The sequence below is a fragment of the Salvelinus namaycush genome, chromosome 4 (genome assembly GCF_016432855.1).
Source record: "Salvelinus namaycush isolate Seneca chromosome 4, SaNama_1.0, whole genome shotgun sequence".
NCBI lineage: Eukaryota > Metazoa > Chordata > Actinopteri > Salmoniformes > Salmonidae > Salvelinus > Salvelinus namaycush.
In genome coordinates, this window is record NC_052310.1 from 33913176 (window position 1) to 33939318 (window position 26143).

At 41.6% G+C, this 26143-nt stretch overlaps 1 protein-coding gene across 1 annotated transcript in view; it reads left to right on the plus strand.

Annotated features, from left to right (window-relative positions):
* LOC120045842 (myopalladin-like) overlaps positions 1-25740 on the plus strand; it is a 40849-nt gene extending 15109 nt beyond the window's left edge. The window contains exons 3-23 of the mRNA XM_038990776.1: positions 1295-1470; positions 1684-1732; positions 3442-3925; positions 6640-6732; positions 6927-7068; positions 7335-7358; positions 14485-14601; positions 16098-16795; positions 16832-16875; positions 17970-19226; positions 19934-20081; positions 20713-20793; positions 22460-22681; positions 23012-23161; positions 23256-23338; positions 23683-23812; positions 23987-24194; positions 24479-24644; positions 24887-24960; positions 25449-25526; positions 25691-25740. Of these exons, the coding sequence (XP_038846704.1) occupies positions 1295-1470; positions 1684-1732; positions 3442-3925; positions 6640-6732; positions 6927-7068; positions 7335-7358; positions 14485-14601; positions 16098-16795; positions 16832-16875; positions 17970-19226; positions 19934-20081; positions 20713-20793; positions 22460-22681; positions 23012-23161; positions 23256-23338; positions 23683-23812; positions 23987-24194; positions 24479-24644; positions 24887-24960; positions 25449-25526; positions 25691-25740 (4474 nt within the window). The remainder of the gene's footprint in view (positions 1-1294; positions 1471-1683; positions 1733-3441; positions 3926-6639; positions 6733-6926; positions 7069-7334; positions 7359-14484; positions 14602-16097; positions 16796-16831; positions 16876-17969; positions 19227-19933; positions 20082-20712; positions 20794-22459; positions 22682-23011; positions 23162-23255; positions 23339-23682; positions 23813-23986; positions 24195-24478; positions 24645-24886; positions 24961-25448; positions 25527-25690) is intronic.
* The last annotated feature ends 403 nt before the right edge of the window (positions 25741-26143 follow it).

A 26143-nucleotide genomic window follows, 5' to 3' on the forward strand; every position in this document is an offset into this window, starting at 1 on the left:
CTACAGTACAGAGACATGGTGGCTGGTCGGCTTTTTAGTACACAGGGTACGAGAGGATACCAGTTAGTACAGTAATAAAGGGTTAGTATTTGGCCGTTAAATCATCTCTGATTCATCTCTGATTTAAATCATCTCTGATTTAACAAGTGTCTTTATGGAGTTGCCAATCTAGCAGAACAAGGACTCCATCGATGTCATACTGGAAATACTAGCCAATTTTTACACGAAGCTTGAAAGACAACTTCATGTAAATTCACACTTGAACATCTTTATTTGAATATTGTAGTAGAGAATACAAAACTAGAAATACTTTTTCTATATCAAATCTGTAAACTTTTGGGGGTATTTACAGAAAATCGTTAAGTTAGTTGAGGTGGTTTTAAACTAGTCACAGTCAGGAACAGTAGTGTATATTTTTCATCTTCAGAACATCATTCATTTAGATTTTACATCAATCGCTATTGGCATATAGCAAGTGGTAACTACGGGCTCATTTGGCATGGTAAGGTGGTGTGGTGGTGGCTTGTTTTAAGGTGTAAGAGAGCTCACCAGAACTTCTTCCCCTGACCTGATTGTAGCTACACTTACTTGTCGTTGGACAGACATACATAATGGGAGGGAGCTGGGTCAAGACACTCATCACATACACTAAGGAGTTATGACTGGAAGAGAGTTGCCAATACAGAATTTTTTATTTATTTTTTTATTATTATTATTTTTTCCCATTTTGTCAACTCAACTTGATCTTCATTTAACTTACAATGAGTGTACAAAACATTAGGAACACCTGCTCTTTTTCCCCTGACAGACTGACCAGGTGAATCCAGGTGGAAGCTATGATCCCTTATTGATGTCACCTGTTAAATCCACTTGAATCACTGTAGATGATTTTTAGGAGACAGGTTAAAGAAGGATTTTTAAGCCTTGAGACAATTGAGACATGGATTTTGTATGTGTGCCATTCAGAGGGTTAACAGGCAAGACCAAAGTTAGGTGCCAGGCGCACCAGTTTGAGTGTGTCAAGAACTGCAACGCTTCTGGGTTTTTCACGCTCAACAGTTTCCCGTGTGTATTGGGAATGGTCCACCACCCTAGGACATCCAGCCATCTTGACACAACTCTGGGAAGCATTGAAGTCGAAAGGGGGTGCGACTCTGTGTTCCTACTGTTTTGTACACTCAGTGTATACTTTGAAGTTGGAAGCAGTTAGATGTTATACAGTGATTATGCACAATGGGCTGAATACCTAATGTGATGACACTAAAAGGAGCATATGTATTGTGTGGCTTTCCAGGTGGTTTTGTGAGGGGAAGGAGCTGGAGAACTGCCCTGACATTCAGATCATCAACAACGGCGAGTTGCACTCTCTGATCATTGCCGAGGCATTCGAGGAAGACACAGGGCGGTACTCTTTCTTTGCATCCAACTTCTACGGCACAGACTCTACGTCTGCCGAAATCTACGTCGAAGGTGACCATTGAGTTTCGACCTTCAAGTCAAGTGACCGAGAGTGCACCGTCACATAAATACTGACTATACAACCTAAAAAGTATTACTGCTGATTAATTAGTATCTCCTCTGGTATAAATGTTTAATTTTAAGTTAAAACATTAATATAGACAATCATACTAGGATCATCCCTACTAGTGTGCTGCATATCACCCTCTTTTATATGTTATACAGGTGCCTCCTCTACAGATTCGGAGGAGGAACAACATTTTGAACTTGCCCAGTGAGTACTCTACTCTTCCTCTACTCAAAATATAATTGGAAAACATTTAATTGGGTAGTAAAAGCAAGCTCAAAGGTTTACATTCTGTAATGTAACAGGCCTCAGTGTAGCACATACGGTGCCTTCAGAAAGTATTCACGCCCCTTGACTTTTTCCACATTTTGTTGTGTTACAGCCTGCATTTAAAATTGATTAAATTTATATTTTTTGTCACTGGCCTACACACAATAACCCATAATGTCAAAGTTGAATTATGTTTTTTTGAATTTTTTACTAATTAATATAAAATGAAATGCTGACATGTCTTGAGTCACTAAGCATTCAACCCCTTTGTTATGACAAGCTAAATCAGTTCAGGAGTAAAAATGTGCTTAACAAGTCACATAAGTTGCATGGACTCACTCTGTGTGCAATAATAGTGTTTAACATGATTTTTGAATGACTACCTCATCTTTGTAAGCCACACATACAATTATTTTTAAGACCACTCAGTCGAGCAATGGATTTCAAACAGATTCGACCACTAAGACCAGGGAGGTTTTCCAATGCCTCGCAAAGAAGGGCACCTATGGGTAAAAAAAGCTAACATTGAATATCCCTTTGAGCATGGTGAATATATTAATTACACTTTGGAGGATGTATCAATTCACCCAGTCACTACAAAGATACAGGCATCCTTCCTAACTCAGTTGCCGTAGAGGAAGGAAACCGCTCAGGGATTTTACTATTAGGCCAATGGTGACTTCAAAACAGTTACAGAGTTTAATGGCTGTGATAGGAGAACTGAGGATGGCTCAACAACATTGTATTTACTCCACAATACTAACCTAATTGACAGAGTGAAAAGAAGGAAGCCTGTACAAAATAAAAATATTCCAAAACATGCCTTTGTTTGCAAAAAGGCACTAACGTATTACTGCAAAAAAGCAATTCACTTTTTGTCCTGAATACAAAGTATTGTGTTTGGGGCAAATCAAATACAACACATTACTGAGGACCACTCTCCATATTGTCAAGCATAGTGGTGACTGAATCATGTTATGGGTATGCTTGTAATCGTTAAGGACTGGGGAATTTTTCAGGATAAAAAAGAAATGGAGCTAAGCACAGGCAAAATCCTAGAGGAAAACCTGGTTCAGTCTGCTTTCCAGCAGACACTGGGAGATTAATTCATCTTTCAGCAGGACAATTACAAAAAACACAAGGCCAAATCCACACTGAAGTTTCTTACCAAGGATGCAGTGATTGTTCCTGAGTGGCCAAGTTACAGTTTTGACTTAAATCTACTTGAAAATCTATGGCAAGACCTGAAAATGGTTCTCTAGCAATGATCAACAACAATCCAGATGTGGACAGGTCTTAGAGACTTACCCAGAAAGACTCACAGCTGTAATTGCTGCCAAAAGTATTGACTCAGGGATGTGAATACTTATGTAAATGAGATATCTCTGTATTTCATTTTCAATAAATTTCCACAAATTGTTTTAATTTAGTCATTATGGGTTATTGTGTGTAGATGGGTGAAGAAATAAACAACAATTGTATCCATTTTGAATTCAGGCTGTAACACAACAAAATGTGGAATAAGTCAAGGGGTATATGAATACTTTCTGAAGGCACTGTATGTAACTTCAACACTGTAAAAATAATTTTAGCCCAGTGGGACCTGGTTAGTAACAATGTATCCTGTTAATCTTGTAAACCTAAAGACTACAGAGGACCCGAGCTCAGCCGGGTGCCCCATCTTTACCTCCAGTTGTCAGTGTTGTGTCTCTGTGTGAGGATGACACAACCATCTGCACTGAAGAACAGCCACAGGAGGCCACCTCACTGCCTTCTAGCCAGGTAGTCACTGCACCTGTACCTGTCCAGGTAGCTACTAATGTCCTTCCTGTTATGGAGGTGACAACAGCACCATCCACCCAGGTGGCGTTTACATTGGTCCCTGCCCAGGAGATGTCAGCACCGTTACCTGTCCAGGTAGTTTCTACTCTAGATCTACCACCTGTGGAGACGGCGTCAGTACTGGCGCAGGAGGTGTCAACACTGTCACTGCCAACACCGTCACATGTCCCAGTGACGTCCACACCATTACCGACACAGACAGTCTCTACCACGGCACTACCGCTGACCCATGTAGTCTCCTCTACACTGCCTGCCCATGTTGCTGCCATACAGACGACTCTAGCTGAGGTAATAATAACTCAAAAAGCTCTGGCTCCTGAATGTACTGCAAACATTTAAATGTAAATTAATGATATCTGAAATACTGCATATGTCAAAAATGTTCCTTTCTGCTCAGTAATCTTTATTCAAGACCCACACAGTACTTGACAATAATGTGTATTTGTGTTTGGTTACTTACAGTGGAACTGACACCAATTTAGTAACATTAAATGGTATTAAAATCTGTTCATATACACCCTCAGGAAGAATATGATGCATTTTTTGTGTGTGACAAGCGAGCACACATAGATATGCTAATCTTCATGTTTTCATACATTCATAAAATGTTTGGAAATGACAGAGTCCGGTATTTGTGAAAATTCTATAGTATGTATGTATCTATTTATTTTATTTTCATAACCATTGCAGAATAAATTCCTCATATTTTGTGGCAGTGATGGGTTCATATTCCTGAAGTAGCCATACAACAAATTACCAGGCACATCTCTCATTTAATTGGCCTAGCATAGATAGGCTACTGTATATTTCAGGTTTTGCAGTCCCATGGGTAGCGCGGTTTAGGCTATAATATACAGTCGAATTTAACAGGTGAACAGTTGACGTTTTACATTGAAGTAGGCCTATATGTATGCTACTGTAAATACTGCAATTGTTTCAGAATTCACGGACAGTCCATATTTAGGTTGGAGGAAAAGTTGATGCAAAACATTGTTGAATTCAAATGTTCTGCTGACAGGTCCACAACAATTTGCCGTTGTTTTATCCTAGAGAAATGGACACAGTCCTTGCCAGATAAAGCATAAATTACTGCATAAGATTTTTTAAATTGCCAACACAGTAAATCGACCGGTAGCCTATGTAAAATAGTTGACAATAAGGGTAGGCTACAGTATTGCTGTGCGACATCATTACATATTTAATATTAGAGCCTATACCAAGGCAGGACATAGAAACCCAATGTTGATAAACTAAATATTGAACAACAATTAGTATTTTGCATAGAAGTATGGGCTGTAGCATTTAGTCTACTTTAGCCTACTAGCTTAAATTGTTTTGAATATACAATCAATCTTGCAGAATGCGCAGGCATTCGCTCTATAGGCAGCGTGCATTTAGTTTGAAAAGGTCACTGCAAAATATAAAATCATTCAGCGCACACCTACAGCAGGGGTTCCCAAACCTTTTCACTCAGGCCCCCCTTCCAGCATTCTGATCATTCCATGCACGTCGATTTCTATCGGCACAAGCACTGTTCATGACACAAACTGTTCACACCCCTCTTGTTGGCGGAGAGAAAATTTTGCGGGTTGAAAGGTTATTTCTTGCATAAAAGGGTAAAGGAAAGGGGGACACCTAGTCAGTTGTCCAACTGAATGTATTCAATTGAAATGTGTCTTCCGCATTTAATCCAACCCCTCTGAATCAGAGAGGTGCGGGGGATGCCTTAATCGACATCCACGTCTTCGGCGCACGGGGAACAGTGGGTTAACTGTCTTGCTCAGGGACAGAACGACAGATTTTTACCTTGTCAGCTCGGGGATTCGATCCAGCAACCTTCCGGTTATTGGCCCAACGCTCTAAAAAGGTGAATGGAGGGCGTTTTCCAGGCAGAGTTTTAATGCTCGTTCACGCGCTCATAGTTTTATGGCAGGTATGATTTATAAGGGGAAACATAAGTGTGTGTGGCGTGCGGCAAGTTTATTTATCTCAATATTTGTGCACATGCGCATACATTTCAGAAAATGGTCACAGATATTTTGTCTGTCAGATGGCCTAGTCGTACAGCAAATGTCACTGCAAAAGTTTAACATTCTGTCATCACCTCCAAAGACAGCAGTATTTTCAGAAATGACGCACTCAAATATTAAGTGTGAAATTTACGTAATTGTTATAAATGAGCCCCCTGAAAAGACTGCACATGCACAAAAATATTGAGATTTATAAACTTGGCGCCATACATGTTTCCCATTATAAATCAAGCCAGTTGTAAAACTGTGCATACTTTAGAAGTAATGGAATTAGACCAAGACAGTATCTAAATTAAATAGCAATTGCGAATTTGCGATCAAATGTCTTTGGAGGGTTTGGCAGAACGTTTCCTTTTGCAGTGACATTTCCTGTATTTGACCGTTTCTGATAGACAAAAACAATTGCAAAATGTTATCAACCTGTAACAGATCGTTTGAATTCAATAATGTTTGGCATTTAGCCTACTTTTTCCAAACCCATATGCTGCACTGCACCCGAATTCTGAAACATTGTCTACTTAGATGTTTTGTTTACTACAGTAGGCCTACTTACAGTGGCAATGAAATTATAATAGCCTATCTAATAGAGCCAATGGAAACTGCATACGCATGGTCTAAAGTTTGCGGAAGGATAAGCACATTCTCACATCACGTTCAGTTTTATAAACGCCAACTGGCGCATGCGTGTTTTAGGGCATATTTTGTGCGTACGGAATGCTTATGAGGCCCCTGGTGATAACATAACATCCTTCCAGCTGCTAGCTAGCTGCAATTTAATTTTTAGTCAAATATAAAAAATTAAAAAATTAAACTCTTATAACGTTGGTTTTGTAGCATAAAATGTGAATTTAGTATTTTAGACCGATATTGTGATTGTGTTGGTATGATTATGTGTTTGTTTAATGTCATTTCTGCAAAGTAGTTCAAACGGTGTCAGTTCCACTTGAATTGATGGAATCCTTTTGTTTTCAGAACCTAAATGGAGACAGCTATACTCTAAGTCCAGACATCTATCCTCGAGGTCTAGACGGGAGGCCTATCATGGCTGCCCCTGTTTTCACAAAGGTAACCCACTAATATTATATCCACACTATTAATATTTAGAAGACATGTACAATGTCAACTTCATCATCAAACATCGAACAAAACATGATATTGTCTTATATGGTACATTTTTAAAGCTCATGTACTTAAGAAACTGCATGTTTTGTGTGTGATGATACACTTATGATGGCTGTGCACTCTACTTGGCCCCTCAGAGTCTGCAGGACCTGTTGGCATCGGAGAGCGAGCTGGTGGTGCTAGAGTGCCGTGTTAAAGGAGTGCCCTCCCTCAAGGTGGACTGGTACAGAGAAGGAACTGTCATAGAGGACTCCCCTGACTTCAGGATCCTGCAGAAGAGTAAGATCAAGACCTTCCCTCCTTTACTATGTGTCGGAATAATGTACATTAATCTTATGGTACGCTCTGTGATTTACCTCAATTCTCTTGTATTAGTTTATCAGTACATTTTCACTTTCTCTTTGAAGTTAATAAATGTAAGCATTTTGAAAACTGTTAAAGTATCAAAAACAACTGAGAGCAAGTTTTTTTAGAAGGCATCATGAAGAACAGAAAGCTCTGATTTCATACGATTAAATATATATGAGCATTTTCTTCATTTTTAGAGCCTCGATCCATGGATGAATCAGGTACGTAATTATGCAAAGGAGAGACTGTCATGGTACAATTAATACAATTGTAAAATCTTAAGATGCAGCATATTTCTGCATGTATCAAAATATTTTGTTTTATGTGTTACTGAAATGTAAATTGTATTCACAATATACAAGCATTAGATACAATAATAAAAATAAAAAACATGACTGGCCTCAAAGTCAGTCCTACTGTAACCTAGGTGATGTTTTCTATGAACCAGTGTACACCATTACTCTTTCCAGATGTTTAGAGTATCTGGCTGGGGCAGTAGCTTCTGTAACTCCTCTGTGTAAAAGCCAGTTTACTTCTCCTCCTAAAACTCAACCTTATATAAGGAACCTTAACAACCTGTGTCTGTTGAACTATCATGGTTACAGAGCCTTTCAGAGTGTCTGAAACACAGGGAAGCACTCGTGAATGGAAGCAAATGTAGCTGCTGTGCCATTGGGGAAAAACAGCTCACTTACAGCATATGCATTTTATGAATGCGTATTAGTTCTCTGTATCTTAGAAAAGACAATCTATTGAGCAATAATTATACAGTATATAGAAATGCAGACATATTTTACAATGCAGAGGCTTACTGTCTTTTCACTATGCATATACTCTACATACAGTAGGTTAGCTACATAGTACAGCTACCATGCTGTTATACAGTGAACAAAAAGCAACAGGCAACAATTTCAAAGATTTTACTGAGTTTTGTATTTGTATTTATTATGGATCCCCATTAGCTGCTGCCAAAGCAGCAGCTACTCTTCCTGGGGTCCAGCAAAATTAAGGCAGTTCATACAATTTTAAAACAGGCCCCTACTCCACCACTACCATATATCTACAGTACTAAATCCATGTGTATGTATAGTGCATATGTTATCGTGTGTGTGTGTATGCATGTGTCTGTGCCAATGTTTGTGTTGCTTCACAGTCCCCGCTGTTCCATCAGGTGTTTTCATCTGTTTTTTAAATCAAATTTTACTGCTTGTGTCAGTTACTTGATGTGGAAAAGAGTTCCATGTAGTCATGGCTGTATGTAGTACTGTGTGCCTCCCATAGTATGTTCTGGACTTGGGGATTGTGGCATGTCTTGTGGGGTGTGCATGGGTGTCCGAGCTGTGTGCCAGTAGTTTAGACAGACAGCTCGGTTCATTCAACATGTCAATACCTCCACTTTCAGCCAGGAGAGTTTGACATGCATATTATTAATATTAGCTCTCTGTGTACATCCAAGGGCCAGCCGAGCCAATTGCAATTTTTCTATGTCCTTTTTTGTGGCACCTGACCACACGACTGAACATTAGTCAAGGTGCGACAAAACTAGGGCTTGTAGGACCTGCCTTGTTGATAGTGTTGTTAAGAAGGCAGAGCATCGCTTTATTATAGACAGACTTCTCCCCATCTTAGCTACTACTGCATCAAGTTTACAATCTAGTGTTACTCCAAGCAGTTTAGTCATCTCAACTTGCTCAATTTCCACATTATTTATTACAAGATTTAGTTGAGGTTTAGGGTTTAGTGAGTGTTTTGTTCCAAATACAATGCTTTTAGTTTTAGAAATATTTACGGCTAACTTATTCCTTGCCACCCACTCTGAAACTGAACTGCAGCTCTTTGTTGAGTGTTGCAGTCATTTCAGTCGCTGTAGTAGCTGACGTGTATAATGTTGAGTCATCCACATACATACAGTTGAAGTCAGACGTTTACATACACTTAGGTTGGAGTCATTAAAACTCATTTTTTAACCACTCCACAAATTTCTTGTTAACAAACTATAGTTTTGGCAAGTCGGTTAGGACATCTACTTTGTGCATGATGAGGCTTACTGTCTTTTCACTATGCATATACTGTACATACAGTAGGTTAGCTACATAGTACAGCTACCATGCTGTTATACAGTGAACAAAAAGCAATAGGCAACAATTTCAAAGATTTTACTGATTTTTATATTTGTATTTATTATGGAACCCCATTAGTAATTTTTCCAACAATTGTTTACAGATTATTTCACTTATAATTCACTGTATCACAATTCCAGTTGGTCAGAAGTTTACATACACTAAGTTGACTGTGCCTTTAAACAGCTTGGAGAATTCCAGAAAATTATGTCATTGCTTTAGAAGCTTCTGATAGGCTAATTGACATCATTTGAGTCAATTGGAGGTGTACCTGTGGATGTATTTCAAGGCCTACCTTCAAACCCAGTGCCTCTTTGCTTGACATCATGGGAAAATAAAAAGAAATCAGCCAGCAATTTCCAAATGCCTGAAAGTACCACGTTCATCTGTACAAACAATAGTACGCAAGTATAAACACCATGGGACCACGGAGCCGTCATACCGCTCAGGAATGAGTCTCGTTATGTCTCCTAGAGATGAACATACTTTGGTGCGAAAAGTGCAAATCAATCTCAGAACAACAGCAAAGTACCTTGTGAAGGTGCTGGAGGAAACAAGTACAAAAGTATCTATATCCACAGTAAAACGAGTCCTATATTGACATAACCTGAAAGGCTGCTCAGAAAGGAAGAAGCCACTGCTCCAAAACCGCCAAAAAGAAGCCAGACTACAGTTTGCAACTGCACATGGGGACAAAGATCTTACTTTTTGGAGAAATGTCCTCTGGTCTGATGAAAAATAAATTAAACTGTTTGGCCATAATGACCATCGTTATGTTTGGAGGAAAAAGGGGGAGGCTTGCAAGCCGAAGAACAACATCCCAACCGTGAAGCACGGGGTTGGCAGCAACATGTTGTGGGGGTGCTTTGCTGCAGCACTGACTGGTGCACTTCACAAAATAGATGGCATCATGAGGCAGGAAAATTATGTGGATATATTGAAGCAACATCTCAAGACATCAGTCAGGAAGTTAAAGCTTGGTCGCAAATGGATCTTCCAAATGGACAATGACCCCAAGCATACTTCCAAAGTTGTGGCAAAATGGCTTAAGGACAACAAAGTCAAGGTATTGGAGTGGCTATCACTAAGCCCTGACCTCAATCCTATAGAACATTTGTGGGCAGAACTGAAAAAGCGCGTGCGAGCAAGGAGGCCTACAAACCTGACTCAGTTACAGCAGCTGTCAGGAGGAATGGGCCAAAATTCACCCAATTTTACTGTGGGAAGCTTGTGGAAGGCTACCCGCAACGTTTCAGTTAAACAATTTAAAGGCAATGCTACCAAATACTAATTGAGTGTATGTAAACTTCTGACCCACTGGGAATGTGATGAAAGAAATAAAAGCTGAAATAAATCAATTCTCTCTACTATTATTCTGACCTAAAACAGGGAATTTTTACTAGGATTAAATGTCAGTAATTGTGAAAAACTGAGTTTAAATGTATTTGGCTCAGGTGTCTGTAAACTTCCGACTTCAACAGTGCATATGTTGGTCACAGATACCTTTTAAAAAATTATGTATGGGCATGGATCAGAAAACCAGTCAGTATCTGGTGTGACCACCATTTGCCTCATGCAGCGCGACATGCTTCCTTTGCATAGAGTTAATCATGCTGTTGATTATGGCCTGTGGAATGTTGTCCCACTCCTCTTCAATGGCTGTGCGAAGTTGCTGGATATTGGCGGGAATTGGAACACTCTGTCGTACACGTTGATCCAGAGCATCCCGAACATACTCAATGGGTGACATGTCTGATGAGTATGTGTAACAGTATAACTTTAGTACGTCCCCTCGCCCCGACCTCGAACCAGGGACCCTCTGCACACATCAACAACAGTCACCCACGAAGCGTCGTTACCCATCGCTCCACAAAAGCCGCGGCCCTTGCAGAGCAAGGGGAACCACTACTTCTAGGTTTCAGAGCAAGTGACGTAACCGACTGAAAGGCTGCTAGCTCGCACCACCGCTAACTAGCTAACCATTTCACATCCGTTACATATGCAGGCCATTGAAGACTTCCATGAATTGTGTACAGATCCGTGCAACATGGGGCCGTGCTGAAACACGATGTGATGGCGCTGGATGAATGGCACGACAATGGGCCTCAGGATCTTGTTACGGTATCTCTGTGCATTCAAACTGCCATCAATAAAATGCAATTGTGTTTGTTGTCCGTGACTTATGCCTGCCCATACATAACCTCACCGCCACCATGGGCACTCTGTTCACAACATCAGCAAACCGCTCGCACACACAACGCCATACACGATGTCTGCCATCTGTCCGGTGCAGTTGACACCGGGATTCATCTGTGAAGAGCACACTTCTCCTGCTTGCCACTGGACATCGAAGGTGAACATTTGCCCAATAAAGTTGAGTTTGAGTTTGAGTTTATTTTTACAGGGACAGTGCACATTAATCAACGTTTCAGTAAAAGTGCCGGTTTTAGCCAGCCGGCTAATTTTCAACCGCAGTCCCTGGGCAGGTTATTAAAAACAATTACAATATAGACAATAGCAACATAGAACAAGACATAGCATACAGACATAGCAACATAGGACAAGCAAGACGTAGCATACAGACAGAGCAACATAGAACAAAAAGCAGTAAGACAAAATTCATAAAAGCAACGAAGTGTTTCCACACCTCACAAGTTACAGACAACAGACATGGAAAGCGGCAACACACAGCTAGGGACCATGTTCACAAATCTGATTGACCTTTAGCCATGTCTTCAAGCATTTTGTGAAAGTGTGATATGTGGTGCAGTTATGTGTGTCTGATGGCAGTGTATTCCAGACATGGGAAGCTCTCACAGAGAAAGCGGATTTACTAAAGGTGCTTTTCCTTAGGGGAACTATACAGTCACCTCTCATGGCAGACCTTGTAGATCTGCTGCCATATGTTTGGGTTTTCTGTTTAACAAAAGTACTGAGTGGAGGGGGAGCCAAGCCATTTAGGATCTTGAATACAAGACATGCGTCGGTGTATTGCACAAGATTTTCCCAACTCAGGAGCTCATGCTTTCTGAGGATGTGACAGTGATGATGGCTATTGGGCTTCCTATCAAGCACTTTGACAGCCTGTTTGTAGACAGACTGAATAGGTCTTACTGTTGTACAGCAAGCTTGGGCCCAACTATTCAAGCAGTATGTTAAGTGGGGGAGTATCATAGATTTGAAGTACAGTTTTGCTACCTCTGTAGTCAAACAATTTCGTATAAATCGGAAATTAGCTAGGTTGAATTTGGTTATTTGAATTACCTTTTTCACATGCTTTTTAAAAGAGAGGTTGGAATCAAGTATGATGCCAAGGTACTTAAAATCAGATACCACCTGGAGCTTCTCCCCTGACACATAGACATCTGGCTCAGTAGCATCTGTTGCCCTCTTTGTGAAGAACATGCAAACAGTTTTTTTCACATTGAGATGCAAACACGAGTCACTGAGCCACTTTGTAACCTGGACCATTACAGTAGTGAGTTCTTGTGCAGCTTGTTGTTTGCTCTTTGCATGCACATATATCACTGTATCATCTGCATACATTTGAACTTCAGACCCAGTACAGACAGAAGGCAGATCATTAATGTACAGGCTGAACAGGAGGGGCCCCAGTATTGACCCTTGGGGCACACCCACATCATAGCTAAGAGTGGGCGACAGCTCATTGCTCACTCTGACACACTGAGTTCTGCCTTCAAGGTATGATTTCATCCATCTCAAGGCATCGGGGGAAAAGTTGAACTTGGACAATTTTGTGATGAGAATCTCATGGTTAACAGTATCAAAAGCCTTCCTTAGGTCCAGAAACACAGCCCCAACAACGCCCCCTTTGTCCATCTTGGACTTCACATTTTCCAGAAGAAAGCAGTTGGCCGTTTCTGTGGAGTGTTTCGCTCTGAAGCCAAACTGCATGGAATGTAATGTGAAGGGGCTGTTGTTGAGGTGGGCAATCAGTTGTTCTGCTACACACTTTTCAACAACCTTTGACACCACAGGTAGTATTCTAATGGGCCTGTAGTTACTCACGTCAGCAGGGTCGCCTGATTTAAAGATGGCCGTTATTATGGCCGACTTCCATACCCTTGGAAACACCCCGAGACCAATAGATGTGTTGGTGACCTTAGTAATGGGGCCAATGAGTGACTCTTTGTAGTTTTTAAGAAAGGTAGAGTCCATCCCAAACACATCTTTGGCTTTAGAGTTCTTTAGTGAGCTAATCACCTTGTCCACCTTTGACTCAGAAACCTCCCTTATGATGAAGACAGGTTGAGCATCATTTACTAGCACTGAGCCCAAGAAACCAGTGGAGGGGTTCTGTGTCAGTACCCTGACAGAGTCAATAAAGTAGGAATTGAAGGCTATTGCTATTTCGACTGCATCCTGTGTTAGATTGTTATTCACCATGATTTCTAGTCTTTTTGCAGTGTTACTATGGCCTTTCCCTAGTTTCCCTAGTTGGTTACAACACCAAACTGCAGTCAAGTCAAAACCCTGGTGAAGACGACGAGCACACAGAGGATTTTCCCTGAGACGGTTTCTGACAGTTTCTGCTGAAATTCTTCAGTTGTGCAAACCCACAGTTTCATCAGCTGTCCGGTTGACTTGTCTCAGACCATCCCGCAGGTGAAGAAGCTGGATGTGGAGGTCCAGGGCTGGGGTGGTTACACGTGGTCTGCGGTTGTGAGGCCATGTGGACGTACAGCCAAATTCTCTAAAATAACGTTGGGGGCGGCTTATGGGAGAAAAATGTACATTCAATTCTCTGGCAACAGCTCTGGTGGACATTCCTGCAGTCAGAATGCCAATTGCATGCTCCCTTAACATGAGACATATGTGGCATTGCATAACAAAACTGCACGTTTTATATTGGCATTTTATTGTCCCCAACACAAGGTGCACCTGTGTAATGATCATGCTGTTTAATCAGCTTCTTGATATGCCACACCTGTTAGGTAGATGGATTATCCTGGCAAAGGATAAATGCTTACTAACAGGGATGTAAACACATTTGTGCACAACATTTTAGAAAAATAAGCTTTTTGTGCTTTTTCTGGGATCTTTAATTTCAGCTCATGAGAAATGTGACCAACACTTTACATGTTGCATTTTATATTTTAGTTCAGTATAGTAACTTCTCTGCACTCTAATCTATCAGTCATGTTGCCTGATCTTCAACAATGACATTCAGCTGGTGCTCATCTCCCTAATTTTGTATTCCCTTTAGATGAAATATGCACTTTGGTCATTGCTGAAGTCTTCCCTGAAGATTCTGGAACATTCACTTGCACTGCAAGCAACAAATATGGAACTGTGTCCAGTATTGCTGCACTAAGGGTGAAAGGTAACATCACTGGCTTACAAAGTTTAGACTTGGAAATTCTATTCGTAAGATAATATTTGAAGACTGTTTACAGTGCCTCGTGAAAGTCTACACACACTTGCATAGTTTTCACATTTTTCTGCCTAAAATTCTAAAAAGGGATTTTTTACCCAGAGTGAAAGAAAAATGATAATTTTTCTGAAATTAATAAAAATATAAAACAGTCCTGATTGCGATGGTCTTCAAACTCTTTTCTGTGGCACATCTAAATAAGTTCAGGAGCAAATATTTTCATAGAAAATCACACAATAATCTGTTTGCCAAAGTTGTGGTTCTCATGATTTTAGAACAACTTTACCTGTCTCTGGAAGGTCCCTCAAATTGATAGTGAATGTCAAACAATGATTCAACCTCAGAGCCACCAATGAGTTTTAAAAGCATGTCTGGGATTTTTTCCCCACAGGCATAGATCAGGGGACTTTAAGAAATAATTCCAAGACACTGAATATCCCTTTGAGTATGGTCAAGTATGGCAATTGGAAACTCCTCAACGACATCACTATGAGGCTTAGGATTCATTGGCTGAGCTGAGAGAAAACTGTGCATTGATTAACAACATTGCATTCACTCCACATTACTGGCTTTTTTGAAAAAGTTTTAAAAAAGGAAGCCTGTCTTAAAAAATCTGCAATTATTTTTGCAACAAGGCCGTTAAGTAATACTGCAAGACAACATTGCAAATAAATGTACTTTTTGGCCTAAATTTTAAATTTTTTTTTGAGTCAAATACAACCCATCACAGAGTGAAACCCTCTGCATTTTCAAGTATTGTGGTGGAAGCATTATGTTTTGGGTATCCTTGTCACCGACAGGGACTGGGGAGTTTGTCAGGAACAAAATAAATATGATAGGATCAAAGCCCAGGTAAAAAAGTAAGAGGAAAACCTACTTCAGTCTTCTAAATACCTAACCCTGGAATTTAATTTTCTTTTTCAGCGGGTCAATAATACAAATTGTAATGCCAAAGACACAACATAAGGGCTTTCCAATAGGTGTTAAGTGCTTCTGAGTGGTCCAGCCTCAGCCCTGACTTAAATCTGATTTTAAAAGCAGGTTTGAATATTGCTGTCCATCAATTTTTCTGAACTTGGAGCAATAAAATACAATAAAAAAAAGACAATGGATAAATGTTGCCCTATTAGTTGTGCAAAGTTGGTAGAATCTTATTCAAAATAATTCACACAGCTGTAATTGCTGCCAAAGTGCTTCCACCAAGTATTAACTCAGGGGTGTAAAGACGTACGCAATCAAGCCATGTTTGTTTTACATTTTTGTATTAATTTAGAACATTTTCTATAATTTTTCTTTCACTGAAAATGTGGAGTAGATTAGTAGGGGAAAAACAATGGAATCCCATTTTAGAGGTAATTTCAAGGCAGCAAAATGTGAAAAGTGTGAAAGGGATGTTTAGACTTTCCCTAGGCTTTTTAACTATCCTTCTCCCTGTACCTCATTAGGAAATGAAAACAACAACAACAACCACGTGAAAACTCTCGTAGGCACTTTAACAATGGAGTCCACACAAGTCCCAGAGCCGCCTTCATCAGATCTCACTCTGCCCAGTCTAAAGCCTCAAGCTGAGGCTCTTCTCACCAACAGCATCAAGCCTCACTCCAGCACCATCCGCCTGGATCCCTTCAGCTCCAGCAATTTACAACTGGAACCTCTGAGCACCAGTACCCTCCGTCTAGACCCTCTGAGCTCCAGCATGCTGCGCCAGGTGCCTATCAGCCCCAGCATGCCCAGCCTGGACCCACTAAGCCTGGGCAGCAGCCTCCGTATAGGCACCCGTAGCTCCAACATATCTCATCTGGACCCACTCTACCTGAGCACCCCTCACCCAGACCTGCCTACTAGCTCCAGCGTGCTATGCCCGGAGCCCCAGAACAGTGGTGAGATGCCCAAGACTGACCATGAATACTCCAGAGCCTTTTCAGTGTTACCTGACCCTCCCGTTGGTCTTTGGCCTAAGGTGGAAGGGACTCCTATCCATAAACCTGAGCCCCCTCCCCATGTAAACCTCCCTGATCCCCCCAACTCCTCCTGCCTTAAGCCTGGGGTTCTGGTTAACCACAACGGGCCCAGGTCCAGCTCCAGGGCAGGCCTCCGTGTGCACTTCAAACTGCCTGAGGATGAAACGGAAAACCAGAGTGAAGCATCCAATAGCCATTCATATGAAGATATGTCGCAGTTGGCCAATAAGGAACCACCTCCAGTACTGGCCAAGCCCAAACTGTGAGTATTCTAATTCTCAAGTATTTTTCAACTTATCTAGTATCACTTAACTTAAGACAAATCCTAACATGATTTAGGGCCAAATGAACAACCAGTCAGACCACAAGCTATTTGTTTTATCACCATTGTGTTTCCCAAATTTTGCACCTGCAGTTGATTTTGTTACGAGAAAATACGCTTAATTCTAAAAGTAATTCTGTAAAATGTTTGGTCTCAGTCTTGTGATGTATTTTTTCAATTGCGGCCCTTGTTTTGAAATGAAGAAAGCAGCTTGAGTTGTGTGGGCTGTATTTAAAACAGTAAACATTGAAGGTGGGAATGTCTTCTCTTGAGCTCCCTATCAGATCTGCTGCATCCCAGTTGTCATTTGTCTACTGAATACATATCTGTGCTTAACCATGTGGCGTTTAAAACCACAGAAAACTGAGGTTGGTGATTTCTTAACATACTTAAGTGCAATTCTATCCTTTTAGCATGCGCATGTTTTGAATTGTTGCACTCCGTTATTGTGTTTTTCACATTTCTGTTCGATTAAAATGTATCTGGCACTAAGATGATACGTGTTCTGCATAGTGTTAATAATAATTGATCGAGGAACAATAAGTTTTTGTCTGGTTTTCACTCTACATTATCAAAGTGACTATTGAATAAGAAGCTACAGAACATGCATCAAAACTCATTTTAAAAATGCTAGAATAATGCAATGAAAGGTCTTACACCAAGCTTGATACAGAACATTACTGACATTTCCAATTGCAGATCTGAGTGTGTTTAGATTCTGGATGCTCCCTGGATACTCCTATACGTTAAAAGGGCAGACTATTTCCCCAACCTGCCCCTGAAAGACACATTGTGCTCATTACTTTTTACGGAACTGTGTCTCGAGTATTTGTAGTTATTCGGGTGAGGAACACATTAAGACAAACATATGGTTTAATTATAGCCTGGTCTCAGATCTGTTTATACTGTCTTGCCAACTCCTATGGTTTGGCGTGACAAGGATTTATGAATTGGCAAGACCACATAAACAGATCTGGGCCCAGGCTAGTTTTATTATATAAAGTTTTCAACATATTCCATCTCTGTTTTCTCAGAGACCCTGTCCAGCTGCAGCTTCTGCACAACCAGGTGCTTATGGAGCAGCAGCAGACTGAGACTGAGCCAACCGGATCCACCAAGAGCCAACCGGAGGCATCTGCCTGGCCAGCCCAGACACACCACGAGTCCCAGGCACAGACCCAAGCCCAGCCTCAGTCAAACCTGCCCCATTCATCTACCCCCATGCTCCTGCAGACCACCCACGCCGCACCCATACTGACCACAGCCTCAACACCCTTTCTCAACTCCGCCCCTGTGACAAGATTGAACACTACCCCTACACCCCAGCTAAACACTAGTCCCCCTGCCCACCTGCTAAACATTGCCTCTGCACCACTACTGAACCCATACACTACCCATTCCTATTCTACTGCTTCACCCCTGCTAAACACAAGCCCTGCACCCCCAAAGAACACTACCTCTGCAACGCTACTGAACACAGCCCCTCCTGCACCCGTTATGGGTACCCTGCCGTCCCTTCCTCAACTGAAGACAGCTCCTTCTTGTATGAGCTCCCCTCCAACTGCCTCTCTGCTGAGAACTGTTCCTGCACCACACCTGTACACCAGCCCTGCATCCCCACCCTATATGACCCAGCAAAACACCACCCATTCTTCCCAGCTGAATTTAGCCCACTCATCCCTGCCTAAAGCCATTCACGTACCCAAGTTTAGCACACCTCCCACACCTCATCTGAATACAGCCCCCACAGGGTCTCTCAGCTCCATCCCTGCAGCTTTCAACAAGGCCCCCACAACCATGCAGAACACCTCCCCCTCTCCCCTGCTCAGAACAACCCACGCCTCCCTCCTCAACCTGGCTCCTACGTCACAGAGCTTCAACCATGCTAGGCCAAAGGAGTTCATCACTGCCCAGACTGCCCTCTCTCCATTTAGGAGTCCCTCTCCTACAGAGTCCCCTGTTCCGTTGCTCCACAAGCTGGCTGCCGAGCTCAACTCCTCCAACCCCAACCAGTTCTCTCCGCAACCCAGAGTCTTACCCACCAGAGTCCTCAAGTCACCCACCAGCCCCCCTTCCTTCATGTCCTCCCCCACCTCCCCGACCCTGTTGCCTGCTGCCTACCTAAACTCTGTGTCCGCCCTGCCACAGCAGTCACCCCCGCAGGCAGGTTCCCCGACCTCCAGTACCTCCAGCCCCATCCAGAACCATGTGGCCTTCCTCAGCTCTATCCTGCCCTCTCTACACACCACACAAGCCACCAACTCTATGGGACTGCCCAGGAGTGCTCATGGGTAAGACCCTATGATTCCTGAATTCCAGAAAGTTCCCAGTTTAAAAAAGAATCCTGATTGGAGGATTACTAGAGGGAAGTGTCAGGATTTGGCCAGGATTGTTCAGGTTTTGGTCACTAGATGCCCCCATTGCGCCTTTTTTGAACCTTTTGTTTTTTTCCTTGTTCTAATTATTATTTGCACCTGTGTGTCATTTCCTTGTAGGTATTTAAACCCTGTGTGTTCCTCAGTTCTTTGCTCAGTGTTTGTATGTTAGCACCCAGCCCCAGCCTTGCTGTGAACATATATTTCTCTTGTTGGATTTTCCAGAGGTTCTCTGGTTTTGTTCTTGTTTATTTTTGATTAGTCTTTTGAGGTTTGTTTTTTCCCTGCTGTTCTTACCACTTTGTGGATTTTCTTTGTATTTTGGTTGTGGATTTATATCTTTTGCCTGAAGATCTTTTTCCTTTATTAAACCACCATCTCTAGTACTGCTGTGTCTGCCTCATCTTCTGGGTTCTGCCGACTATTAGTGACTGTTTCTCACACCGGGTCCTGACAGGAAGGGAATAAGCAGGGGCGCAATCCTTCAACTCTGAATCCTGCGACCCGGATTTTGGAAAACCCCAGGAACTTTGGACCTCTTACTTCACCATTCAATTCATCGTGTTTCAGTTTTATATATTGTAAAAATATATTTTTGCAAATTAATTTGTTTTGATCCACAGGCCACCTCAAGGCATACGGAAGAAGTTGCCTACAAGCACTCGTCCTATTTTAGATGATGACATTCGTAGCAGCCAACAAACTCTCCTCCACGATATTGAGAAAAGGCTTAGGTTCAATGAAGATTTAATGTGTGGTCATGTACAACAGGTATAGGATATATCCCTTCAATTGTACTGTTATGCCGTGAGGCACATACCTTCCATTATAGATTGGGTGAATGACTGAATATGTAACTAAATGAATGAGTTATGCAGTAATAATATGGCTTGGAGTGGAACCAACAAATGAACAGAGGGATCTCAAATAAATAAAGCATTCTTCTTCTACAAATTCTTTTCAACCCAACACCTGTTTGAATACCATGTTCTTCAAACATTTGAAAAGAATACAAAGTGGGAGACTGCATGGTGCATTCTCACTTGCTTCCAATTTGCTATTCTGGAATTCTTATTATAATTCCATGTTGTTCTCCTTTAACATTGGAAATGGGGTAAAGTGACAATGTGAAACAATCTGGAAGCAGTGAGAACATGCATTCATCTAAACTGAGAGATCAGCAGAGCATCACCGAGCAATCATTTTCCAATCATTCATTTTCCATATTCATTCATCATGTACTGTATGTGTCCCATATAACACCATGCATATCATTTTAATCACACATTACTCACACATTAGCGGTAGTGATGTCTGTGTGTGTTCATGGGTGTGTGTGTTTTGTTCATTAATGTGTGTGCATTTGTGTTGGTGTTCATCATTCATCCCTATCCTCTCATAGAAGCCGACTACTTATGAGGGGAAAACAGCGAGCAGACACCTCGGACCAAACATTCCCGCCACTGTCTTTAACTATGACGAGGTACAGCGAACATCTCTCCCAAGCATTGCTTTGCTCAGAACATTCAGTAACACTTACATTAAGTTGCTCTTATACCTATGCAGAAACACTGTATTGACGCCAGTAACGACATTGTATTAACATGTTCATTCATAGTACTTCAGTAATTGCATAATGGGGTTGAATGTTTTTTGTAACCCTTACAAAAAAAGATTGCAGTTTTGAAACTGCAGTAACTGCAATTGACTGTGGTATTTTGGATGCAGTAATTGCAGAATAACTGCAGTGTACTGCATACTAACTGCAGTTACACTGCAAAATTACTGTAGTAAAAAAAATGGTTATTTTGGGCACAGTAATTGCAGCATACTGCAGTTATATTTCACTCTAACTGCAGTTATACTGCACTCTGACTGCAATCTTTTTTCGTACGAGAGGAATAGGGACTGTTCCTTATTCCACTTGCATAATAACTAAAACCACTCAAGCCCATTATAATTGTTTATTTTTCAAATAAATGTTTTTCAAAAGTACAATATACTTTCAGTGAAGCCGCTCAACAACTACATCACATTAGTGATCTAACAGCCTCCCATCCAGAGCGACACACAGAAGCAACCAGTGCTCAAGCACACGTCGACAGATCTCCCATCAGCCCTCCAAGATTCCCGCCACAGTTCCCCAAGACCCCCGCACAGAAAAAAATAAAATAATAATACAATAATTCCATTGTATTAGTGGTGAAAGTGCAAGGTGATGAGCTTGATGCTCCTTTCCAATAAGTATCGAGCGTCTTATGCTGGTGACATGATCATTGATGCTTGGCTGCCGTTTAACAAATAACAATAATCTCGTACTTTAGTCCATAATATTGTTATCATGTAGGCTATACGCGATCGCACATAGATGGATGAGGAAAAACATATTTAATCCATTTTAGAATAAGCCTGTAACGTAACAAAAACATTTGGGATAAGGGAAGGGGTCTGAATTCTTTCCGAATGCACTGTATATTTATATATTTCGGACTGACATTGCTCGTTCTGATATTTCTTAATTTACATTTTTTTGTCCATATTGTTGTGTATTGCTAGGTATTATTACTGCACTGTTGGAGCTAGAAACACAAGCGTTTGCGATAACGTCTGCAAATATGTGTATGCGACCAATAAACTTTGATTTGATTCCAATGTTCTTCATTGCATCTCAATTAGGAAAATTGGAATTGGATTGACTCCCACCATGCCTTTAACACAATATCACCATTGTGAAATGGTGCTCTGGGTCTGACTCCTCTGTAAATCTACTCAAGTACTGTAAACACTCTCCAAAACTGTTTCTGAAATGTATCCCCATTCCATCTCGGTAAAGTATTTGATACAATATTTCAATTAGTAAATATGTTTCCTTCACTACATGCAGGGGTCTCTGCCATTATATCAGGTGTCATACTATTTTTATTCCTGCCATAGTATTATTATTTGCAGCATCTTGATTTTAATCTGTTTATTATAATTATTTACATTATATATTGTCGCATGATATGATACCTAGATATTTATTATAACAGTGATGCTCTTTTTAGTTTTGCTTAAATTTAACCTAAGCAAGGAAAGCACTTTAATGACTTACGCTATTGGCATGACTACTGCAATTATTTTTATACAGCGGTCTTTCTTTATTTTAGGAGTACAAAGTGTCCAACTTTGAGCAGAGGCTGATGAGTGAGATAGAGTTCCGTCTGGAGCGCACGCCAGTCGAGGAGTCAGATGACGAGGTACAACACGATGAGATCCCAACAGGGAAGTGCATCGCTCCCATGTTTGACAAAAAACTGAAGAACTTCAGGGCCATGGAGGGTGTGCCTATGACGTTCTCCTGTAAAGTGGTGGGGATCCCTGTACCTAAGGTGAGACAGCACATTTGTGTTTTTTAAAATATGTTATCATGTCACCCAGAATGTTTTTTTTTAGCAGAGGTTTTCATCCAAATTGCCTTATAGTATAGTGATAACAAAGATTTTTAGTATGTGTATGTGATCCTGTCAGGATTTTATCTGCCAATGCCAGGGCGGAAGGACAGAGGGCTCTGCTTGATTGGCTCTCTCTTTTGTATTATATTCGGGGTCGTCCGGAATCTGGACTTTGATATGGCAGTTCATCTGTATGTTCACCATACAGTGAGTGGACATGTACTCAACATTTGTTAGAAATCTTCCTCTGTCTTCAACCCATTTCAGGTTTACTGGTTTAAGGATGGCAAGCATATCTTGAGAAACAATTATCATTATAAGAAGATAAGAGAGGGGGACGGAACCTGTGCCCTACACAAAGAGGTCACCAATAACGACGATGATGGCAACTACACTGTCCTGGCAGCTAACCCCCAGGTAACATAACCTCCTGTAATTGTTTCACTCTTATACACCTTTCTTACCCCTTTGCCAAATCTGATTTGCTAATGAATTAATTGATGATCACTAGGGACAAATCAGCTGCTCCGGTCATTTGATCATCCAAACAGGTCCTCTCCGAAACCGAATGACACCTATGATTCACTCTCAGAGGTGAGAAGGACTGACTGAGTGTGCATTGTGATCTGCAGAGGTAAGAAGAACCCTCAGCATGGAGAGCCAGCATGATTGCAGCTATTACTGTTGTTTGTAGAGGTTACTAACAGTAAGATCCCAGATGTAGATATTGCCCAGACTACTGTTGTACAGACACAAACCCTCATAGCAACCATAAACCCATATAGAGATAAACCAATCAGAGAGTTTTATCCCTATGATAGCAACACTAATCTCATACATCATTGTCTTAGTGATTACAGATGACAAGATATCTCAGCAATACCAGGGCCAATATACATGTACTGTAACATGTTCTGCACATCCCTACATGCCTACAGGGTGCGGGCCCGCATACAGGAAGTGAAAGAGGGTGAACCAACCCAGGAACGCTTCTTCCAACCTCACTTCCTCCAGGCTCCAGGGGACATGGTGGCTCACGAGGGCAGAGTTTGTAGATTAGACTGCAAGGTATGTGACATAACCATGGACTGTAAAATAACTGAATATAATGATTTAAGCAATGGTCATTTAATACATTTTAGATTTACTATAAAAAAAATCTGTGCTAGATATCAGTCAGGATAGCCTTTGAAGATAGCACTTCTTGTGAGATGTATATCTATGTGTTTCTCTGTTTTCCAGGTTAGTGGCCTTCCAAACCCAGAGCTGATGTGGCTGATCAACGGGAGGCCCATCTACCCAAACTTCTCCCACCGGATGCTGGTGAGGGAGAATGGAATCCATTCCCTTGTCATAGACCCTCTAAAACAGGACGACGCCGGGACATACACTTGCATTGCCAGCAACAAGGCAGGACAGAGCTCCTTCGGTCTAGAGTTAAGAGTTGTGGGTAAGAGTTCTCAAAACAAGTATTTTCATGAAACCCAAATAGTGTACATCTTGGTAACAAATTAGTGATCCATTATTAATAAATATTTATAAGCATTTATGATGACTTATTATTGAAAGTTAGTATAAAATGTAACAATTATATAATGTAGGTAATCAGTGATAGGTTTTGAATAAGTAATGACAAAAACATAAATTTGTTGGTATAGTGACGTATGCCATGACAATTAAGAAGTATTATAGTAATTGTACATGACAGAGAATAACTATTATTTTCCCATTCAGAAAAAGAGATGAAGCAAGTCCCCCAGTTTGTGGAGAAGCTCCAGAACACAGGCATCGCAGAGGGCACCCCCGTCCGACTGGAGTGCAGGGTACTGGGCATGCCTCCACCTGTTATCTACTGGAAGAAAGACAATGACACCATTCCTCACACCAAGGCCAGAGTCAGGTTAATATTCCCGAACTAACCTCTCACCCTCCAACCAGAAAGTTGACTGCCCACTTATATTCAAAGTCATGTAGACAAGAGGTAACACACAAAACCCATGTGTAGAGTACATTCCAATTCAGCCAGATTAGATTAGAAAATGAATGCGTGTTATTCACCAAAAACATTTAATTAGAACACAGTTAATAAATACATTTAGTTTAGTGTGATCATTTAATTGAAGAGATGTTTTTTGATTCTAGCTTAAACCAGGATGCCACTGTATATGTTTGCCTCCTGATTCAGCCAACCAGGAAAGAGGATGCTGGCCTCCCGGGTGGCGCAGTGGTCTAGGGCACTGCATCGCAGTGCTAACTGCGCCACCAGAGTCTCTGGGTTCGCGCCCAGGCTCTGTCGCAGCCGGCCGCGACCGGGAGGTCCGTGGGGCGACGCACAATTGGGCTAGCGTTGTCCGGGTTAGGGTGGGTTTGGCCGGTAGGGATATCCTTGTCTCATCGCGCTCCAGCGACTCCTGTGGCGGGCCGGGCGCAGTGCGCGCTAACCAAGGGGGCCAGGTGCACGGTGTTTCCTCCGACACATTGGTGCGGCTGGCTTCCGGGTTGGAGGCGCGCTGTGTTAAAGAAGCAGTGCGGCTTGGTTGGGTTGTGCTTCGGAGGACGCATGGCTTTCGACCTTCGTCTCTCCCGAGCCCGTACGGGAGTTGTAGCGATGAGACAAGATAGTAATTACTAGCGATTGGATACCACGAAAATTGGGGAGAAAAGGGGATAAAATTTTAAAAAAGAAATAAAAAAAAAAGGAAAGAGGATGCTGGCTGGTACACCGTATCAGCAAAGAATGACGCGGGAATTGTTTCATGCACAGCGAGACTAGACATCTATGGTAAATTAAATTTCATACAACTTTTAACAGCTTTCTCTTACCTGTCACAGTGTTTATTGTGATAGTTTTGAATGACTCAATAGTTGCTAATGATTGTGTTTTAAGTATATCAATATATCAAATGCATGGACTACAATACCCAGAGCCATCTCTGTTCTTTGCAGCCCAGTGGCATCAACATGTCCCTCTGCCTATGAAGAAGGCTCCGCGGTAAGGCAGTCGCTATGCAGCACTGACCGGCCAAGGCCTAGACATCAAGTCTGCCTTTCCCACGACGGACAACAGCCCCATCCTGTTCTCCAGCTCCCCTATGGAGGCACAGTTGGAGAGCGAGGAGCTGTGAGGAGCTAGCTGTGTAAGAAGTAGACACACTCTGCCACAGGGTTGTAAAAGTCTGTAAACATCCCCATAATGCACAGGTTTTTCAGAAATTCTAGTTGAAAGTTTTGGAAAGTTTATGGAATTTTGCCAACCTACTCCACCAACAACCTAATCACCACTGGTCCTTTGAACCCACAAACTACTCTTCTCTGGAGTCTCGTAGGGCCGGTTTCCCAGACACAGATTCAGCCAAGTACTGGACTAAAAAACATGCCCAAATAGAGAATCTCCATTGA